Below are 22190 nucleotides of genomic sequence, written 5' to 3'. Positions count from 1 at the left end.
CTGCTATTCTTTATGCCTTAGTTATTGTATATCTACCTACAGGTTTCAGGATTTGGATTAAGTAATGATTGGGCCCTCTTTCATTAAAAAAATACAAATGCTTTGAAGAGAGAAAAAATTATAACAAAACTCTACATGTGTTCTGCATCTTCACATGTGTTCTCATCTCTTTATATGTGTTCAATATGTATAGTACATATCTCATGGTTTAGAATTCTTGAAAGAGGAAGGAAAGCCTTTATGTTTTAGGGACTAGTTACTAAAATAATGGCTGTAATTCTTTTACTGTATAAATGGTGCAGAGGCTCTCTTCCTGCACTCCATCATGGCACAGGATCAAGGTGAAAATGAGAACCCCATGCGGGAACTTCGCATCCGCAAGCTCTGTCTCAACATCTGTGTTGGGAAGAGTGGAGACAGACTGACCCGAGCAGCCAAGGTTTTGGAGCAGCTCACAGGGCAGACCCCTGTGTTTTCCAAAGCTAGATACACTGTCAGATCCTTTGGCATCCGGAGAAATGAAAAGATTGCTGTCCACTGCACAGTTCGAGGAGCCAAGGCAGAAGAAATCTTGGAGAAGGGTCTAAAGGTGCGGGAGTATGAGTTAAGAAAAAACAACTTCTCAGATACTGGAAACTTTGGTTTTGGGATCCAAGAACACATCGATCTGGGCATCAAGTATGACCCAAGCATTGGTATCTACGGCCTGGACTTCTATGAGGTGCTGGGTAGGCTAGGTTTCAGCATTGCAGACAAGAAGTGCAGGACAGGCTGCACTGGAGCCAAACACAGAATCAGCAAAGAGGAGGCGATGTGCTGGTTCCAGCAGAAGTATGATGGGATCATCCTTCCTGGCAAATAAATTCCCGTTTCTATCCAAAAAGACCAATAAAAAGTTTTCAGTGGAAAAAAAAAATGATGCAGAGGGTTTTTTGGGGCAAAGGTATTATGTGCAGAGTGAGTGATCTGTGAACGCTTGCAATACCTTTACCGTTGTGCAATCACACAGAACTGAACTCACATACCTTTTACACAGGAGAGAATTGGCATCCACCAGTGTTTTGCTACTATTGATCCCAATCACTAAGATCTCTTAAAAATTTCAGGAAATGGTATATTTTCCATCCCTTACTATTCTAGTTTAAAGCATTAAGATTGGGGAAAATCTTTTACATCTTTCTTTATTTTTTTCTTTGGAATATAATTTATTTACTTTTCAATGCTGTCTTTTAGAATATATTTTTTGTCTTGTCCTAAAATTATCTCTTGTTGGAGGGCACTGTAACTTTTTGCTATGTGTCTGTGTAGGCTCATGTTATGCTATGTGTATGCTATTTTATGCTATGTGCCTGGTTATAACACATTTATCTATTTTGGAAAGTTAATTTTTAGCAATCAGAGAACATGTTTATCTCACTTGCCAAGAATAGATACTTTACGTTTCTGTTGCATTTCTTGTCTGCAGTGTTTCTCATCTCTTCCCAATTCTTCTAAATCTTAACCACGCTTGAGAACCCAGCTTGAGTCACCACTGGTTCTGGGACTCTCCCCTGGCTCTTCCACCTGTAAATGGTCTTTTCCTTCTTCCTTCATTCATTTCGCAAATAAATATTGAGCGCCCACTCTTTGTAAGACACTGATTAGATAATAGAAGCTATGTAAAAGTTGTGCCAAATAATTTTGCACTGGTAGATACGTGTTTCTATGCAGTCATGCACTGTATAACAATGTTTTGGTTAACGACCACTGCTTATGTGATGGTGGTCCCATAAGATTATATTACTTTGTCTCTGTTTAGTTATATTTATATACACACATACTTACCACTGTGTTACAGTAGCCTACAGTATTCAGTACAGTAACATGTACTGTTATGTGTACAGGCTATATTACCTAGGTTTGTATAAGTATACTCTATGATGTTTGCACAACAGTGAAGTCATGTAATGATGCATTTCTCAGAACATATTCTCATTATGCAGAGATGCACAAGTATATCATATTTTCTCAGTTAAATTGTGATTTACTTGGGGGTACATCCTTATTGTTTCTTGTATTCCTTATAAAATTTAGCAGGGTGACTTCTACATAGTAAGGGTTCAAGAAAAAGCTGAATTTATATGATTATTATATTTGTAAATTTTCTTTAAATATACTTAGATATGCAAGCCACAAACAATTCTTTTTTTTATTTTTTTTTCTTTTGAGACAGGGTCTCGCTCTGTTGCCCAGGCTGGAGTACAGTGGCACTATCTTGGCTCACTGGTTCAAGCAATTCTGCCCCAGCCCCCCAAGTAGTTGGGATTACAGGCATGCACCACCATGCCCAACTAACTTTTGTATTTTTAGTAGATACGGGGCTTCACCATGTTGGCCAGGCTGGTCTCAAACTCCTGGCCACCTTGGCCTCCCAAAGTGCTGGGATTGCAGGCGTGAGCCATCACTCCCTGCCTAGGACTGACTTATTTGAATGCAAATCAGGAAATGGCACATCGGAATTTATTATTTATTTTATTATTATTTTATTATTTTCTCTATGTTGTCCAGGCTGGCCTCAACTCCTGCCTTCAAGTGACGCTCATCACATCAGAATTTAGCTTACAAATGTAGTCTATAATACTTGGAAATTTTGGCCCAGTGTCATCATTTTCCAACGCTATGATAAACATCCTTATGAATGCTGTTCTCCAGGTCTAGAAGGCTCTTCTCAGCTATTCTGTGTATCTAAGTCCCACCATTCTTCATTGTCAGGTTCCACCACTTCCAGAAGACAAAACCTGTCTTCCCCAACCATTTCAGTCCACACGGGTGCCATCTCCCTCTGAACTATTGTAGCACTTACCGCCTAGTTCAGCAACCAGATTTCCCCAACAACTATTTCTATGTGGTATTTTACGGGATATGGACCCATATATATATATATATACACATACATATACACACACACACACACACACATATATATATACACACACACACGTATATATACTTTATGCCTTTGTGTCTAATAAATTACTGATTAAAGCTTGGTTTTAAAGTCCAAATGTGGTCATATTAGTGAACTGCTATAAACCTTGCAGAGGCATTGGTAAAATAAAGGACTTTTTTGGTACAAATTATATGTGTGACAGGCTGTGTTTAACAGCTTATTGGCTTCACACAACTTTAAGTAGTGATTTTACCAGAAATGTTTACATTAAACAGGCTTCTTTAGAAAGTAAACTGTTGTAACTATTTTGTAAACTAAGCTGACAATATGCATCAAGAATCTTAAAACTTTTCGTACCTTTTAGTGCACCTATTTTGGGGAGTTTAACTTAAGGAAACAATCCTAAAGCAGAAAAAACAGTGTAAAAAGCTTTGTATGCCAACATGTTAATAATAGGATATCAGTAATTTTGTTCCCAAAAAATAGAATGAGCAAATACATTATATATACACACACACATACAATATTTTACATGCTGATTGTTTTCACTTATAGTTCCCTGTGTTGATGCAAATTTTACCAACTACATTTTTACTAGATATATAATATTCTCATACATATATAAAATTATATATGTTTTATCATATATAACAGAATTGAAATTTAAATATATAATATGAATTTATAATTTATTATATAATAATATAAATAATATATATTTTTATATATATATGAGAGAATATTATGTATCTAGTAAAAATGTGGTTGGTAAAATTGTATCAACGCAGGGAAATACGGTAAGTGGAAACAATCAGCATGTAAAATTGTATATAGGACATGGTCAAAATGATACACAAACACATGAGTAGAAAGAAGAAATGAGAGGGAATATATCAAAATGCTAAGAAGAGTTTTAGTGACTGGATTGCCATTTATATTTTTTGCTTTCTACTTTTTTTCTGTTTTCCAAATCATCAAAATTAGGCATAATTTCTGAAGAAAAAATAATATAATTTCAAATATGGAGGAGACATCAAGGATTTAAGTTTCAAGTAGACATTTTTTAGAGTTTAAACATTTTAGTGATTTCGTGTCTGAAGTATGTGATTGTCCACATTGTTGGCTCTTCCCCACCCCCGCCCCTGCCCCCCACCCACCAAGTGCTGTGAGGTCTGGTAAGTCTCTAACCACTTGGTGGCTAGTTTAAATCTTTCCCACAAATTTTCTAGTTTATGTTGTCCCATGAGCCCTGGGGCAGTTTGGATTTTTGCAGAACTGAGAATAAGCTACGAATGAAAAGAAGAAAATGGGATTATAGATTCCTTTCCTCCACTTTATGGCCAGAATACTAGTTAACTGAGGAAGTTCTGAATCAGTCCTTTTTCCAGGCAAAGGCAGAAATACTGGGCTTGGGTCCTTCAAGGTAGGCTAATCAGTGTGTCAGAGATTCTTGGTGTCCTTTTAACATCCAGGAATTACAGAGAAGGTAAATCAAGCCACGAACACATAGGTACTCAGGCAGCTATTGGACAGATTTATGCTCTCCTGAAGCAGATACATTTTGCCAATGCTGGAATAAATTAGACAAGGTACTAAGTTTACCTCTTTAAAATTCCTGCTTTGGAATACCTGCCTTAGAATAACTGTTCATTTTAATCAGGTTAAAGGGCACCAAGGAACAATTCTAACAAACAGAATCAGATAATACTAGTAAAAAGAGAAAGAGAATATCCTGAGAAACAGAACTGAAACTTAGGAGGAAAATGAAACGAAACTGAAACTTAGCCAGAAAAGCTATTAAAAAAAAAAAGGCCTGATCTTAACAGAGCCCTAGCAGGTAACTGTATATGAGCCAGTATTATCAAAAGTAAAACCAATAAATGTCGTACATTTTCCTACGTTGCACTTTAAAGAAACTCTTAACCAGCAGTGTGAGCTGCATGACCTTGCTGCAGCCACTGACGTTCTCTGAGTCTGTTTACTCATCTGTGAAAATAGGTGTAACAGTACATGCCAGCCTCAATTAAATATAGAACTTCAGGGCTTGAGGGGTCTTGGAGGTCATCAGATCTTGGCTCCTCCACTGGACCAGGGCCTTGGGGCTACCATGCTCACCTTGTTGGTGTAAGTAAGCTCTTGCAGCAGCCAGACGTACTGCAGAGCCCACTGTGGGTGCAGGCAAACTGACTCCCAGGTCATGTGCAAGAGGCCATGAGAGAAGACAGGGGGATATTCAACCGTTCTGGCTTCAGAAGGAGGCTCCTTGAGGACAGCTGAGTGGCCCAAGGTGGCTCAGACAGGGTACAAGCAATCATCCTCAGAATGGGACTCCATAGTGTGATAAGGCAGCCATGGAGCAGGGACAGGAGACAGGGACAGGGTACCATCAGGGCAGGGGACCCATGCAGACAGGACCCTCAGCTCAGAAGGGCCCTAAATGTTCTGCCAACACCTTGATTTTTTTTTTTTTTTTTTTTTGAGAAAAGGTTTCACTCTGATGCCCAGGCTGGAGTACAATGGCACGAACACAGCTCACTGCCACCTCAACCTCAAGTAGTCCTCCCACCTCAGCTTCTTTAGTAGCTAGGACCACAGGTGTGCCCCACCACACCTGGCTAAGTTGTTTTTTCTCTTCTGTGTAGAGATAGGATCTCACTATGTTGTCCAGGCTGGTCTCAAACTCCTGAGCTCAAGGGAACCTCCCACCCTGGCCTCCCAATATGCTGGGTTGTAGATGTGAGCCACTGTCCTGGCCTCATGTTGAATTCTTAATTTTGTTAAGGGAGATCCCCACAATTTCATTTCATACAGGCTCTGCAAATTATGTAGCCAGTGCAGGGTACAACATCCAAGATCTGCTGAACAGAGGGCTGGAGGGAGGGGAGGAAAGGGGTCGTGACACAGGGTGATCAGGAACTGCGCTGGGATGTATGACACTTCACAAGCCTCAATAAATGGTAGAATGGGAATAGACTGCTTCCTGGCCCCTCAGGACTGGCTTAGCCCTGAAGGACTAACTTGGATGTTTTTGGGGACTGTGGTTGATTCCCATGGAGGCAGCTCCACAGAGTTCCTGGGCTCAAGCGTGGTACCTGGGAGAGGGTCAAAAGTGGTTATTGTTTTCATTTTAAAATTTATTTTATTGATGTAAAGTTCACTCAACATAAAATTAACTAAAACCCCGAAGGTAGCTTTGTACAATATTTTAAATAGTTTCGTGCATGACACAAAGTTTTTGCTAAGTATTTTTGTGTGGAATTTACCATTTGTGGCATCATGTCAGCATTACAAAAGTTTCAGATTTTGATCATGAGTTGAAAATGCATTTAATACACCTAACCTACCAAGTATCAGAGCTTAGCCTAGCCTACCTTAAACCATCCTAAGGACATTTACATTAGTCTACAGATGGACAGAATCTTCTGTAACACAGTTGATGTAGTTTGGATATTTGCCCTTTCCAAACCTCATGTTGAAATTGGCCAGGCGCAGTCACTCATGCCTGTAATCCTAGCACTTTGGGAAGCCGAGGTGGGCGGATCACGAGGTCAGGAGTTCGAGACCAGCCTGACCAACATGGTGAAACCTCGTCTCTACTAAAAATACAAAAATTAGCTGGGCGTGGTAGCATGCTCCTGTAATCCCAGCTACTCGGGAGGCTGAGGCAGGAGAATTGCTTGAACTTGGGAGGCGGAGGTTGCAGCACTCCAGCCTGGGAACAGAGTGAGACTCGTCTCAAAAAAAATTATGATAAAAAAAAAAAAAAGAAATTTGATCCTGTGTTGGAGGCGGGGCCTGGTGAGAGGCGTTTGGGTGGAGGTGGGGCCTGGTGAGAAGTGTTTGGGTTGGGGAGGTGGGTCCCTCCTGAATGGCTTGGTGCTGTCTTTGTCCTCACAGTAATGACTGAGTTCCTTTTCTACAGGTTCCTGCAAGGAGACGGAGTTTCACTCTTGTCGCCCAGGCTGGAGTGTGGTGGGCAATCTTGGCTCACTGCAACCTCCGACTTTCGGTTTCAAGCGATTCTCCTGCCTCCGCCTCCCGAGTAGCTGGGATTACAGGCGCGTGCCACCACGCCTGGCTAATTTTTGTGTTTTTAGTAGAGACGGGGTTTCATCATGTTCGCCAAGCTGGTCTTGAACTCCTGACCTCGTGATCCGCACGCCTCAGCCTCCCAAAGTGCTGGGATTACAGGTGTGAGCCACCACGCCTGGCCTCTTACAACATTTGACTGTTAAAAAGAGCTTGACACCTCTTTCCCTCCCTCCCTCCTCCCACTCTAGCCAAGTGATGCCTTATCTCCTTCCCCTTGAGCCATGATCATAAGCTTCCTGAGGTCCTCATCAGAAGCAGGGCACCGGGCTTCTTGTATACACTACAGAACTGTGAGCCAAATAAATCTCTCTTCTTTATAATTTTTTTTGTAAAGGCCATATGCGGTGGCTCACGCCTGTAATCCCAGCACTTTGGGAGGCCGAGGCGAGCTAATCACAAGGTCAAGAATTTGAGACCAGCCTGGCCAACATGGTGAAACCCCGTCTCTACTAAAAATACAAAAACTAGCCGGGCGAGGTGGCGGGCGCCTGTAGTCCCAGCTACTCCGGAGGCTGAGGCAGGAGAATGGCGTGAACCCGGGAGGCGGAGCTTGCAGTGAGCCGAGATGGCGCCACTGCACTCCAGCCTGGGCGAAAAAGCGAAACTCCGTCTCAAAAAAAAGAATCGCGTCCCTGACACTGAGTAGTTTTGTGACCCTGAGTGAGTTTCTGACCCTCTCTGAAGTAGGACAAATGTGTTCACTGGATGTTGAAGATCAAACTCCTTCCCCGGGAGCACAAAGTCTTTTGTGGCTTGTACTTCTTCTTCGTTCTTCTTTCCTCTTCTTCTGTCTTCCTTCTCCCTTCTTCTTTTTTTTTTTTTTTTTTTTTTTTTGTTGTTGTTGTTGTTGTTGTTGAGACGGAGTCTCGGCGCCATCTCGGCCCACTGCAAGCTCCGCCTCCCGGGTTTACGCCATTCTCCAGCCTCAGCCTCCGGAGTAGCTGGGACTACAGGCGCCCGCCACCACGCCCGGCTAGTTTTTTGTATTTTTAGTGGAGACGGGATTTCACCATTTTAGCCAGGGTGGTCTCAATCTCCTGACCTCGTGATCCACCTGCCTTGGCCTCCCAAAGTGCTGGGATTACAGGCGTGAGCCACCGCGCCCGGCCTTCCCCTCCCCACTCCCCCAACTGTAGCCATCTTCCTCATATGTATGAAGTGTATTTTATTGTGGTTTTGTTTGCGCTTCCCTAATGAATAATGGTGTTGTATCTTTTCATGTGCTTGTTGGTTATTTATATATCTCCTTTGGAGAAATGTCCATTCAAGTCCTTTGCTTAGTTTTGAATTTGATTGTTTGTGTTTTTTATCACTGAGTTCTTTTTTTTTTTTTTCTTAGATGGAGTTTCACTCTTGTTGTCCAGGCTGGAGTGGCACGATCTTGGCTCACTGCAACCTCCGCCTCCCAGTTTCAAGTGATTCTCCTGCCTCAGCCTCCCGAGTAGCTGGGATTACAGGCATGCACCACCACGCCCAGCTGATTTTGTATTTTTAGTAGAGACGGGGTTCTCTATGTTGGTCAGGCTGGTCTCAAACTCCTGACCTCAGGTGATCTGCCTGCCTCGACCTCCCAAAGTGCTGGGATTACATATAGGTGTGAGCCACCACACCCAGCCTTTATCATTGAGTTCTAAGAGTTCTTTATATATTCTGGTTACAAGTCCCTTATCAGATACATGATTTGCAAATATTTTCTCCCATTGTTTTAGGTCATCTTTTGTTGACAATGTCCTTTGATGCTGTTTTAAATTTTTATGAGTCCCATTTATTTTTTCTTTGTCACTTGTACCTTTGTGTTATTTCTAATAATTCATTGCCAAATCCAAGGTCATGAAGATTTACCCCTATGTTTTCTTACAAGAGTTGTATAGTTTTAGCTTCTAAATATAGGTCTTTGATCCATTCTGAGTTAACTTTTGTGTAAGCTGTAAAATAGGAGTCCACCTTCATTCTTTTGCATGTGAATATCCAGTTGTCCCAGCATAATTGTTGAATGACTCTTTTTCCTGATTTTATTGTCTGGGTACCCTTGTCAACTAGCTATAGGTATATGGGTTTATTTCTGGGCTCCAAATTCTATGCCATTAATCTATATATCTTATCATTTTGAATCAGTGTGGATAGGAATGCGTCACAATGGGCTGTAGTCTACCTTGCACAGAGGCATGGTAAGTAGCATGTCAATATATTCTGGCGAAAGGTCAGATACATAGGGTTTGGTAAATTTGATAAGAAGAGTGGAGCTGTGAACGTTAAGCACAAAAACTGCAAACATATTATATATACTGAGACAACAGTCCAGAGACTCTTTTAGGAACTCAGAATAAATACATGAAGAGAGACAGCCTATGCAACCTCACTTGCCAGACCTGTCCTAGCAGCAATGGTTTGTATTATCTTGGTGGGTGAATTCCTTCTACAAATACAAGTTAAACATTTTGAGGAAGGGCAGATCCGCCAAGTACACTGTAAACAGTTCAGAACATGGTGCTCCATATGCTAAAACCAGGAAGAAATTAGAATGCACTTGCTTGAAGCCATTTCAAATCATCTTTCTGTTTTCAGTTTTTGCAATATAACAATTTGCTTTTTTTTTTCTTTTTTTTAAGATGGAGTCTCTCTCTGTCACCCAGGCTGAAGTGTGGTGGCACGATCTCAGCTCACTGCAACCTCCACCTCCCAGGTTCCAGTGATTCTCCTGCCTCAGCTTCTCAAGTAGCTGGGATTACAGATGCATGCCACCATGCCTGGCTAATTTTTTTATTTTTAGTAGAGATGTGGTTTCATCATGTTGGCCAGCCTGGTCTCAAACTCCTAAGCTCAAGTGATCCATCCGCCTCAGCTTCCCAAAGTGCTGAGATTACAGGCATGAACCAGTGCACCCAGCAAACAATTTGCTTTGATCTCTCTTTAGACAATGTGGCCAAACTTTCTTGGAGTAAATTTAGTGCAAGTAAATTCAATAAAATTGTTTAATAATGTAATATTTTAAATTAACCATTAATTATTAATTATCCATAATTATGTATTTATGTGCGCATTTATTATTTAGGTAATTATAACACATGTCCTCTATCTGCCACACACATGTCCTGGGCACTAGGGTAATGACAGATACAGTTTCTGCCTTCCTGAAGCTGCTGGGTCCTTCATCGACCTTGTATAAGGGCTAGGTAGCAGAGGTTACAAAATATCCCTGTGGCTCCACCTGCCATGGTTCTGTTGGCTCTGTCCTGAGTCCCTGGGCTCTGGACTTCCCAGCTGGCCAAGCCCACAAACCTACATTCCCCTTAGCCTCCCAGTTCAGCCAAGACATACAGGAGCTTTTCATATGAAATTTTACTAGGATGCTAAGGGAAATCACAAAAGAGGAAAACACCAGAGCAGAGAAATAGGTAAGTTTACTGAGTACAAATGATTTATCCCAAGGGAACAAGAGTTCCTCATTTCAATACTACCACGAAAACCTTTCCCTAAGCCTCAGTCTTCCACACACTGCTGTCAGCGCTCCTGGAACACTCCTTTCTTTGGCTGCTGACTCTTAGGAGGCTCTGCAAGGGAGGGAGAACACCTTTGCAGGGACCTAATGGGCTATTGTAGTTAGGTTCCAGAACCTTCAGACTTTCTCTAGGGGTAATTCACTGATGAAAACAAGCACTGCCAGCCCAGGCTTACCCTAACCTTTGCAGGGACTTGGGGCAAAAGTACAAAGGGATGCCCAGATACCATCTATCTGTCTAAATATTTAAAAATTATACATCAAGGTAACAAACCATTAAATAGCATGTCCTTGCTAAATACAATTTCATCCTGACACAGAGAGCAGGTTCCAACCGAGAGTTCCCTGTCCCACCTGCAGCCTGCCCCCTGCCCCCCACCTTTCTTGCCTTACTCCTCGAGGAGCCTTTGTGTGCAGACCCTCCAGCCACCAGGGCCAGGTTTTGTATTATTTCTTGCAACTGCATGTGAATCTACAATTATCCCAGTGGAAGTTTAAATTAAGAGGAGGGAAGAAGGGGGAAGGGGGAGGGCCAGAGAGAGAGAGTGAGAAAGAGAGAGAGAGTAGCTGTGCAGTGTGACCTATAGACCCAAAGTCACTGTGCCCGATGGGCTCTTTGTTTGAGAGCCTGGCCGGGTCCCCCTCAGCCCAGCCCCTCCTCACAGAGCAAGGAGCCCACAGCCCAGCGGCTTTTGCCAAGCACTCGCTCAGTCCACTGTCTTGCCGAAATGGCCTCCAGCACACTCCTAGGGCCTGCGAGGGCCTTCTTCTTGTGTCCAACTCCTGAGTGGGTCTTGCTGCACTGCCAGGGTGTGCACCTCTGGAACCAAGAAGGCCAGCAGGTAGCTGTTTGTCGGGATCATGAACAGAACTTGATCTGGTTACCTAGAATGTCGGTAACCCTGCATGGCAGTGATCCCATTGGGGAAGGAGGAGAGGAACACTGCTTCTATTTCTTTCAGCCATAGGATTCTGGAAAAGAGAGCCAGAGGAAGGCAGAGCCACCCCCTGGTACAGTCCCTGAACTCTAGCGATTGGGGCATGGTTCATGAAATACATTAGAGGCAAAGATCAATCGCTCTGCTCCAATTAACTGCATGCAATTGTGACATCAAACAAAATGTCAGACGGCATTCCAAAGATTAAATTGTATAAATCTGAAATAAAGCAAGATAGGCTTCATTATTTCACTCTTTAAACCGTGAGCTGTTTGTCCCTCTCTGCAAAGAAAGGCCATTGATTTTGGCAGCCACCACCCAACAGTTCAAAGTACGGAATATCTGACCAGGAGGCCACAGTGGAGAGAAACTGTTTCTTGTTTCAAGTGCTGTCAGATATGAGGGTGTCCTGGGGTGAGCAACAACCCCATTCTCTGAGGATAAAGTGAATCAAGACCTGAGCTGTTATGGGACAGGAGGAAATAGGATATAGCAGGTAGCTGGCCTTAGAGTGCCATTTAGAAGACATTTCTGGATGTTTCATATTAGTAATGGAATCACTTATCAATCACCAAGTGTTGAATACTTTCAAGTTTTGAGCATTTCTTTTTCTATTCCAGTCTAATTTGTATTTCACAGCAAACTTTTGGAATTACCACCTGAGGTATGTCCTTAGGCGCTGCCTAGTTCCGCTCCCAGAAGGACTTGAAGCGGCTTCTCTCTTTCTAAGGTTAATGTCTTCGGTCCCTAAAACTCTTCAAAATGTGTTTGGTTTTATACCAGTTAGCCAGAATTTCTCTTGGGAAATTGTCGGAGAAATAAATAACTGAGCAGAGAGAGGCATAGTCACACTAGGGCTCTTGTGTTTGTGTGCCCTGAAAACATATTTCTGCTGGTGGCTGTGCTGGGGGAAAGGGCAAACACTTTAAATATATATATTTATATTTTATTATATATTATATATAAATAATATATATTATATATTGCATAATATAGTATTATAAATATATATATTTTTTTATTTGAGACAGGGTCTCACTCTGTCACCCAGGCTGGAGTACAGTGGTGTGATCTCAGCTCACTTTAGCCTTGACCTCCCAGGCTCAAGCAATCCTACCTCCACCTCCCAAGTAGCTGAGACTACAAGAGGTGTGCACCACTACGCCGGCTAATTTTCAAAACATTTAAAAAGTCATTTATAAGGGATCATTTTGGAGAACGGGGCCTGCCACACAGAGATGCTTGAGAAGTAGAGCCAAATCTCCTGACCAGTGTGCCTCAGGCATGTGACAGGCTAGGAGTGGCTGCTGTCTTCTGGCAGGGTGCTGGCTTCTGAGACAAATATCATTTGCTGTGCAAGCTGTGTTGGAAATCACCACGTGCATCTCCAGCCCCATCTCCAGTTCTCACTCTGGACCTTCCCATGAGCTCCTTGAGGGCAGGACAGACAGCCCATTTATATTTACGTCCTTAGATCAACTCATCATGCCTCACATCTGGTAGGTGCTGAATAAACGTTGAGCATAATTTACAAGCATGCTTTTTATAGCTTCCTCCAAGTCATCTGTTAGAATGTTGAGCAATAAAAGATCAAGGACGGAACTATTGATCCTCCAGGTGCCAGGCTGACAATAATTTATTAATCCATATTGGAGGTATGTTAAGTCTAAAAAGGAAGAAGTCTTTGGAGGGACATGACAGTTTTTTCAAACACTTGAAAGCTTGTCCCAGGGGCAAGCTAAGAACCAATGGGTGAAAAATACAGAAAAGATACAGTTCTCCCAAGAACAATATCACGGGTGAGGGCTTGGGGAAAGGGGCATTCTCATTATCGAAAATGGAATATATTGCCAAATTTGGTTCCACAAAAATAAAAATTCTGTTCTATTTTTCTAGAACGGAATTTGGCAATATGTACAAAAAACCTTAAATATATGCAGAAATTTTGACCCAGGAATTCCACTTCTAGATTTTGGTTATAGAAGTTTGATCAGCTGCACAAAGATATATGTACAAGGATGTTCAACACAGTACTGGTTATGATAGTGTAACCGTTAGAGCCACATAAACTGACAAGAATGGCTTAAATAAATCATGATATATTCATTGAATGGAATGCCATACGCTATTAAAATGGTGATTTGGAACTATGTTTGTTTGAATGACAATATATTTGTACTCTGGGGAAATAGAAACAAGTAGGATATAAATGATTCCATTTTATACACACACACGGAAATAGAGGGAGAGAGACAGAGAGACAGAGACAGAAAATCTTGAAGCTTATATATCAAAATGCTATTGTGTTATTGGTGATTATCTTTCTGGGTATTGGGAATACAACAGATTTCACATTTTTAACTTTTATCCATTTCTATATTTTCAACTATAGATATGTGATATAATAATACATTATGTAATAATAATCATCATCCTCATAAAGAATTAGGACTGATGAATATGTGCCCCACTGAAATGGTGAGCTTTCTTCTACCCAAAGTGCTCAGCCAGGGGCCAGATGGTTACTTGGTTGGATGTTGTGGAGAAAAGTTGCAAGAGAGGAGTTTAAAGCCACTTCCAATTGTAGATGCTATGATCCATGAAGGAAGAAGGTGACACTGGAAAATGTGCCGCAGATCCTCACACAGTTTGTCTGGCAGATAGGGTAATTATTTGCAAGGCTTTTTTGTTGTTGATGAAGATGTCTTTTTTATTATAATTTTTTGAGACAGGGTCTCGCTCTGAATCCCAGGCTGGAGTGCAGCGACATGTTCTTAGTTCACCGTAGCCTTGAGCCTCCTCCTGGGCGCAAGTGATCCTCCCACCTCAGCCTTCTGAGTAGATGGAACTACAGCTGCCTCCATGCCTGGCTAACTTTTTTATTTTTTTATAGAGATGGGGGTCTTGCTGTGTTGTCCAGGCTGGTCTTGAACTCCTGGTCTTACACAATCCTCCCACCTCGACCTCTCAAAGTGCTGGGATTACACGTGTACCTGGCCTGAGAATGTCTTTTAAAAATTGGAAATTAGGTTCTTAATATTGGCCTCTTTCTATGACTTCTTAGTGAGTAATAACCTAGGAATTGGAATATCCTCATGCTGTTCCCTGGCCTTACAAACTGAAATATTTGCCTCTCACCCCACTGGGCACAACGTGAGCTCCCCACAGCCAGGGATTTTTGCTTCTTTTGTTCTAGATCCCAGAAGAGTGGTTGGCACACAGCAGGCACTCAATAAATATTTTTTTGAATGAATAAATTAATGTTGGCAGAGTAAAATAAGCAACTTGGAAGACAGCTGCTATGCAAATAAATGCTTTCGCTGTGTTCATGCTAATTACTTCAAAGACATGAGTTTGGAAACAGAATTCCAAAACTAAAACTCATTTTGTCATGTAATTAATTTTTTCAAATTATTAACATTCTTTAAAAATCAAGTATGATGTTTGTGTGGCCATACAGTTTAAAAATGAGAACTCCGCATTGTGTTCTAGATAACCACCGGTCAACAGCGCTTTCTCTAACAATAGAAATATTCTATATCTGCACTGTCTGATACGATAGCCACTAGCCACATGAGGCTACTGAGCAGCTGAAATGTGGCTGGTGAGAATGAGGAGCTGGTTTCTACATTTTATTTAATTTTAATTAATTTAAATTTAAACTTGAATAGTCAGATGCGGCTAGTGGCTACTGTATCAGTGCAGTTTTAGATCAAACTTCTCTTAGTTTATATGAAAAGGTAGATAGCATATGCTTACCAAGATATTGTATGTAAGCATGAAACCATGGGTATAGTCTAGACTGAATCTTGTACTGAGAAAGAGATGGAAATAAGTCCAAGACTTTTATATGCTTCGGATGCATGGCAGCAGAGTAATGTCATAGATTAAAACAGTTTCTTTACCACACAGCCTTCCTAATCTTCAGTAGTCCTGCTAAACTCTCGACATTCCACAGACTTATTTGTATCCAAAAATAAGGTTTATAAAAGCTGCAAATCCAAAGCAATTATCCGTAGTGCCTGCTGTCAGCATCAGAATGAAAAGTGCAATTTGCATGAAAAGTATTATTGTTATTCTAGGGTGCCCCTTTTATTAGTTGACTGTTGTACAATACTGCTCTTATAATGTTCTAAATAAAAGTTTTTGTTTGTTTTTGCTTAAACATCACCTTGATGTTGTTATCTCTAAAGCAGATAACAGCATTGAGGAATTAAGTGAATGCAAAACTAAGCCAGCCATTCAGAAGAGCCACCCTGCTACCTTCCTCAAAAACCTTGATAGGCTGGGCATGGTGGCTCATGCCTATCAGCAATTTAAGAGGCCAAGGCAGGAGGATCACTTGAGCCAGGAGTTTGAGACCAGCACGGGCAACAAAGTGAGACCCCATCTCTACAAAAACTCCAAAACTTAACTGAGCATGGTGGCACACACCTGTGATCCCAACTACATGGGGGACTGAGGTAGGAGGATTTCTTGACCGCGGGGGTCAAGGCTGCAGTGAGCTGCGTTTATGCCACTGCACTCCAGTCTGGACAACAGAATGAGACCCTGTCTCAAAAATAAATAAGTAAAAGTAAAATAAAATATAAATAACTGTATAAACATGTAATGTGTTCTCCTTGAAATTAACTGAGGATTTATCTTAATTCTTCATCTTATTGATGTACAGTAATCCCCCCTTACCCTTGGGGGATACGTTCCAAGACCCCCAGTGGATGCCTGAAACCATAGCTAGTATCAAATCCTAGATATGTTTTTTCCTATGCCTACACACCTATGATAAAATTTAATTTACAAATTAGGCACAGTGAGAGATTAGCAATAACCAATAATAGAACGAGTATAACAACACACTGTGATAAAGGTTACGTGAATGTGGTTTCTCTCTCTAAGTATTTTACTGTACCAGTCCTCACGCTTCTTTTTGGAATGATGGGAGATGAGAAAATGCCTATGTAATGAGATGAACTGAGGTGAATGGCACAGGCATTGTGACCTAGGGTTAGACTACCATTGACCCGCGGACGACACTTCAGGAGGATCATCTGCATTGGGTGATGGATCATGCAGCCATGACAACATGGGTGGTGTTCAGTCATGACATCCAGGCAGGAGCAGACAGTGGTGTTGATGACTAGCCAGCGAACCGGCAGGTAGCAAAGATAGTGCAGATACACCGGCAGGAGCAATTCACTTCCTGGGCAGGACGGGGTAGGATGAGATTTCATCCTGCTACTTAGAACGGTGCACAATTTAAAACTCATGAAGTGTTTGTCTGAAAATGGAATATTTTCAGATTGCAGCTGACTGGGGATAACGGCAACCTCAGAAAGTGAAACCACAGGTAAGCGTGGACTACCGTATAACTATCCTATGCCATTTGTAGTGACTTAGATGCTGCCGCAGGTGAAAGAACACACTGCAATTAAGGAGAAAGGCAAAAATGGAGGCAAATGCAGTTAAAATGAATATATTTTTGTTTTTAAAAGTATTAAGCATTATAATGATGGGGTGGGGGTGGGGATGGGGAGACCAAAATCACTTCCAAGAACAGCAGGCTGGCCAAAGAAGGAACTCCCAGTACTGGTGGGGACAGAGCCCAGCCGTTCACCCAGTGGGTGGGCACCGACAGACGTGCTGTCTCCAGGCTGTGCTGCATGGAGGCACCCATGGGGGCTAATGTAGGAGGTGGCTCTTCTGCTATTCCTGGAAGGGCCAGGATCTCTTGAGTCTCTGGCACACTGTCACCACAGTTCATAAATGTCTCAAATGCCCCACCTTGGGTGACGGGGATGTGCCCTAAGGTCGCAATGCCCTACTCCCTGCTCTGGACGCCGGGAACACAGTGATACACACAGACAAGTGCCCAGTGAGTACGGAGAGTGTGTGAATGGTGCTTAACTTCACACAAAAGAACAGGAAGCTGGGGCACAGACGACAGAAAACACTGTCCATCAAATATCACCACCACCTGCTTCTCCATCCCCTTGTGTGATCTCTGACGCTATTCGCCTTCATCCGTTTACCTTCTTGTTTCTCACATGTTTTCCCTGTATTCTGTTGGAAGAGTGTGAGCCAGGTGCTGGGGTATGGGGTGGGGGTAATGTTGCCAACTTGAGATTAAACAGATCATCAGCTCAATAAATAAATACATAAATAAATAAATACATAAATAAATAAATAATAGAACTATAACCGTTGTTAGAAAGGTGCAATCATAGCCGGGGGTGGTGGCACGGGCCTGCAGTCCTATCTACTCGGGAGGCTGAGGCGGGACCTGGGGAGGTCAAGGCTGCAGTGAGCCATGATCAGGCCACTGCACTCCAGCTTGGGTGACAGAGTGAGACGCTGTCTCAAAGAAAGAGAAAGAGAAAGAAAAGAAAAGAAGAAAGGAAAAGAAAGAGAAAGAGAAAAAGAAGAAAGAAAGAAAAAGAAAAGAAGGAAAGAAAGAAAAAGAGAAAGAAAAGAAGAAAGGAAAAGAAAGAAAGAGAAAGAAAAGAAAGAAAAGGAAAAGAAAGAAAGAGAAAGAGAAAAAGAAGAAAGGAAAAGAAAAGAGAAAGAGAAAAAGAAGAAAGAAAGAAAGAAAGAAAGAAAGAAAGAAAAGAAGGAAAGAAAGAAAAGGAAAGAAAGAAAGAAAAAGAGAAAGAAAGAAAAGAAAAGTGAGATCAGGAAACGGTTTGGCTGTTTTCCCATCACTACCTTCAAACGTGTGTTGTCAGATCTCCCTTCTGGGAATCTGAATGCCTCAGAGGTCACCTCTGAGCATTTTGGATGTTTTATTTCAGTTTGCAAACTGTCACTAATTCCTGTATTTCGGGCTTAATTCTTCATCTCCAATCTCACTGCTACCTCCAGAGTCGAGGACTTTGATTCTGCATTATAGATATTCTGTCTTAGAAGCTCAAAGATCTGCCAGCATTCCTGCTACAGGGGAATGTTCCTGAAACAACGCTTTGCTCATTCGCTCCACAATAAGCAGATGTGGAGTGAATGTCACCCTTTTGGCCCAGGGACCATCATGGCTTCCATTGCTTATTGCAACAGGCCCCAGTTTGATCTGCACACTGTGAGGTCAGAACAAAGGAAGGTTGTCTTTCTTGCGAATCAAGGGTGTACTGCAAACTGACCTGTTCACTGAGGCAAGTCACCTGCTTCCCAGGCCTCAGTTTCCTCATCTCTAAAATATGAGATGAGACTGAATTGTTTTTTAAGTTCTCTTCCAGCTTTGATTTTAAAATTATTTTCAGGGCAATGACCTAATTTTTAAGGTCTTTAATTGTTTCATCCTGTTCTCTCTAATCAGAAGTATCTCCCATTTCTCCTCAGTATATAGATTTTCAGACCTGTCTTTGCTTCCTTTTCTCATCCTAGCTGAAATCACAGCTCCTTGGCCACTCCTGCTCATGGTGATTCTCCCTGTGTAATTGTCTCTGTTCCCAACTTATAGTAAACACCTTGATAACAGATACCATATTTTATGATTTGGCCGTATGGTTTTATAGTTTCTAGCCCAATTTTTATTACTGGGAAGAGCTGCCCAATGAATACTTGATGGCTGATTGTTAATTACAGTGTGTACTAGTCAGGGTTCTCCAGAGGGAGTTTATTAGGGAGAACTGGCTCACATGATTACAAAGCAAAGTCCCACAACAGGCCATCTGCAAGCTGGGGAAAGAGAGAAGCTGGTAGTGGCTCAATCCAAGTTTGAAAGTTTAAGAACCAGGGAAGCCAACAGTGCAGCCTTCAGTCTGTGGCTGGCCTGAGAGCCCCTGGGATGCCACTAGTGCAAGTACCAGAATCCAAAGGCGGAAGAACCTTGAGTCTGATGTCCAAGGGCAGGAGGAGTGGAAGCAAGGGTCTGGTACAGAAAGAAAGAGAGAGCCAGAAGACGCAGCAAGCAAATGTATCCCCCGCTTCCTCTCCCTGCTTTGTTCTAGCTGTGCTGGTAGCTAATTGGATGGCATCCACCCTCTTTGAGGGTGGGCCCTCCTCTCCTAGTCCATCCACCATAATGTCAATCTCCTCTGGCAACACTCTTACAGACATACCCAGAAACAATACTAGCCATCTAGGCATCCCTCAATCCACTCAAATTGACACCTAATATTAACCATCACATAATGTATAAAAGCTAGCATGACATTCATTTTTTTACACAATAAGTCTATTGAGAACCAATTATGAGCCAGGCATTGTCATAGGCATAAGGGGACATTTGTGAACAAGACACACCATCTCTCCTGCCCATCTGAAGCCCACATTCAGGGTCACTTTTTCCTGTCCTTTTGAGGCCAGAAATGTATATTGTAATGTATAATGTAAATGTATATTGTTTATATTGTTCCCAGGTTATGCAATGTCTTTAGAATCTGTATGCCGTGCTGCTCTTGTAAAGCTGTGTGGACGCCTCTGAACAGGCCATGCACCAAGGTCCCCAGTGATGGAGGTCCATTGCAGTGGGCAGCTGTGTCCTGCTGGCAGTCTGGCAGATGCCTTTAGTGAATTAAAATTTTTTTGTAATTTCAGTTAATCATTTGCTGTTATTTCTCCCCATGCTATAGTGTGCCTTATCAATGGAAATTGTATCTTTACAGCAGTAGTTCTCATACTTTTTGTCCTCAGGACCTCTCTATACTCTTAAAAATTATTATTGGAAATCCAAAGAGGTTTTGTTTGTGTGAATTATAGCTGTATAGTTATCCTATCAAAAACTTTTGAAAATGTTGATTAAATCATTTCAAAGCAATGCCAAATCATGCGTGAACATGAATAAAAGACCCATCCGTTTATGTATGTTAACGTAAATTACGTATTTTTATGAAAAATAGCTTTTTCATTTCTTGTTCTGCTTTCCAAAACAAAACACATTTGGTGAGAAAACTGGCATTATTTTACATTTTTATAGGTCTCTTTAATATGAGGCTTAGCATCTATTTGACAGCTGGATTCTCACATCTTCTGTATTGGATTTGTTATAATATGTTGTTTTAATTTTTTTTTTTTTTAATGGAGATAGAGTCTCACTCTGTCACTCAGGCTGGAGTGCAGTGGTGTGATCTTGGCTCAGTTGCAACCTCCGCCTCCCAGGTTCAAGCAATTCTCCTACCTCAGCCTCTCGAGTAGCTGGGTTTTAATTTAATTATGTGAAAAATAAATCTGACCTTGTAAAGACATGAGTTTGGAAAAGAGGGGAGAATTGTCATAGCCTTTCTTATAGTTGTAGATATTCTTTGAAACCTCACCAAAAGTAGACTAGTAGTAGTTTCTTAAGTTTAGTTGCAATGTGGAATCTAAAACTGTATGAGTGAAATTTCCCCAATTAGTTACATTAATCCATGTATTTTGCAATTTGAAAGGTTCTTTTATCCATGTTCATGCATTATTTTATAACATCATGCATGGACTGTTTGGAAAATATTCATTCACTGAGTTGTGGAGATCTTCTAAATATCGATTCATTTTATTATACAATGTCAAAACCACATTCATTCATATCACCACTGATCTCATCTGCAAAATCTTCAAGTATTGGGAAGCTCTCAAACTCATGATACCTGATACAAAACTTTCAAAAGTCTAATTTTTGCTTAAAATCTTAAAAGAAGCAAGTCCTATCAGTTGTTTTTCCTTAGAGTGACAAACTTACTTGGCTCATTTCCAGAAAATGTCTACCAAACAGCCAAGTCTGAGTAACCCTAGTTGCCAGTCATTCTTTCAAGTAAAAAGAGTGTTCCCTATAGAAAGCAGTAGTTCACCTTGCAAGTCACACTACGAGTGCTTTTCCTTGAGATTAACCATGGTAGTTGGATACCCAGCTGAAGTGCTGTATGTGTGCTTCCTGTTTAATCACACAGAACACGCAAGGACATGGGCTGAAAGGTCAAGACTTAAGAAAATTAATAGCTCGGCCAGGCGCAGTGGCTCAAACCTGTAATCCCAGCACTTTGGGAGGCTGAGGAGGGCGGATCACCTGAGGTCAGGAGTTTGAGACCAGTCTGATGAACATGGCAAAACCCTGTCTCTATTAAAAATACAAAAATTAGCTGGTTGTGGTGGTGCATGCCTGTAATCCTAGGTAATTGGGAAGCTGAGACAGGAACATTGCTTGAACCCAGGAGGCAGAGGTTGTAGTAAGCTGAGATTGCTCCACTGCACTCCAGCCTGGGCAGCAGAGCAAGACTCCATCTCAAAAAAAAAAAAAAAAAGGCTGGGCACAGTGGCTCATGCTTGTAATCCCAGCACTTTGGGAGGCTGAGGTCGGTGGATCATGAGGTCAGGAGATCAAGACCATCCTGGCTAACACAGTGAAACCCCATCTCTACTGCAAATGCAAAAAATTAGCCTGGTGTGGTGGCGGGCGCCTGTAGTCCCAGCTACTCGGGAGGCTGAGGCAGGAGAATGGCATGAACCCAGGAGGCGGAGCTTTCAGTAAGCCCAGATCGTGCCACTGCACTCCAGCCTGGGCAACAGAGCGAGACCCCCTCTCCAAAAAAAAAAGCTTATATTGCTTTACCAAGGACATTTTAATGTAAAACTTGCTTAGGACAAAACCCGTCATGGATGGCAGTGAAGAATACCATGACTACTGGTAACCATCGGACACTACTGTCCCGATTCAAGCTAAGGCAGCTGCAGTTGTATCCCCCATTGCTATGGGAACATCAGTACAAATGGCAACAGTGAAAAAGGCAAATAACATTTTAGTATTTTTATGATCATAATCTTGACT

At 41.9% G+C, this 22190-nt stretch overlaps 1 protein-coding gene across 1 annotated transcript; it reads left to right on the top strand.

The window, feature by feature from the left end:
* The first annotated feature begins 228 nt into the window (after nt 1-228).
* Nucleotides 229-916, top strand: LOC117099703 (60S ribosomal protein L11-like). The gene has a single exon (XM_033239174.1). The coding sequence runs from the start codon at nt 326-328 to the stop codon at nt 860-862; it is 537 nt and encodes a 178-aa protein (XP_033095065.1). The 5' UTR covers nt 229-325; the 3' UTR covers nt 863-916.
* The last annotated feature ends 21274 nt before the right edge of the window (nt 917-22190 follow it).

The sequence above is a fragment of the Trachypithecus francoisi genome, unplaced genomic scaffold (assembly GCF_009764315.1).
Source record: "Trachypithecus francoisi isolate TF-2019V2 unplaced genomic scaffold, Tfra_2.0 Contig01474, whole genome shotgun sequence".
NCBI lineage: Eukaryota > Metazoa > Chordata > Mammalia > Primates > Cercopithecidae > Trachypithecus > Trachypithecus francoisi.
The sequence above is the reverse complement of the archived record's forward strand: the minus strand, read 5'-3'. Positions and strand labels throughout refer to the sequence as shown.

Coding starts and splice junctions, on each gene's coding strand:
- LOC117099703 (XM_033239174.1), top strand. CDS start 326: ATGGCACAGGATCAAGGTGAAAATGAGAACCCCATGCGGGAACTTCGC.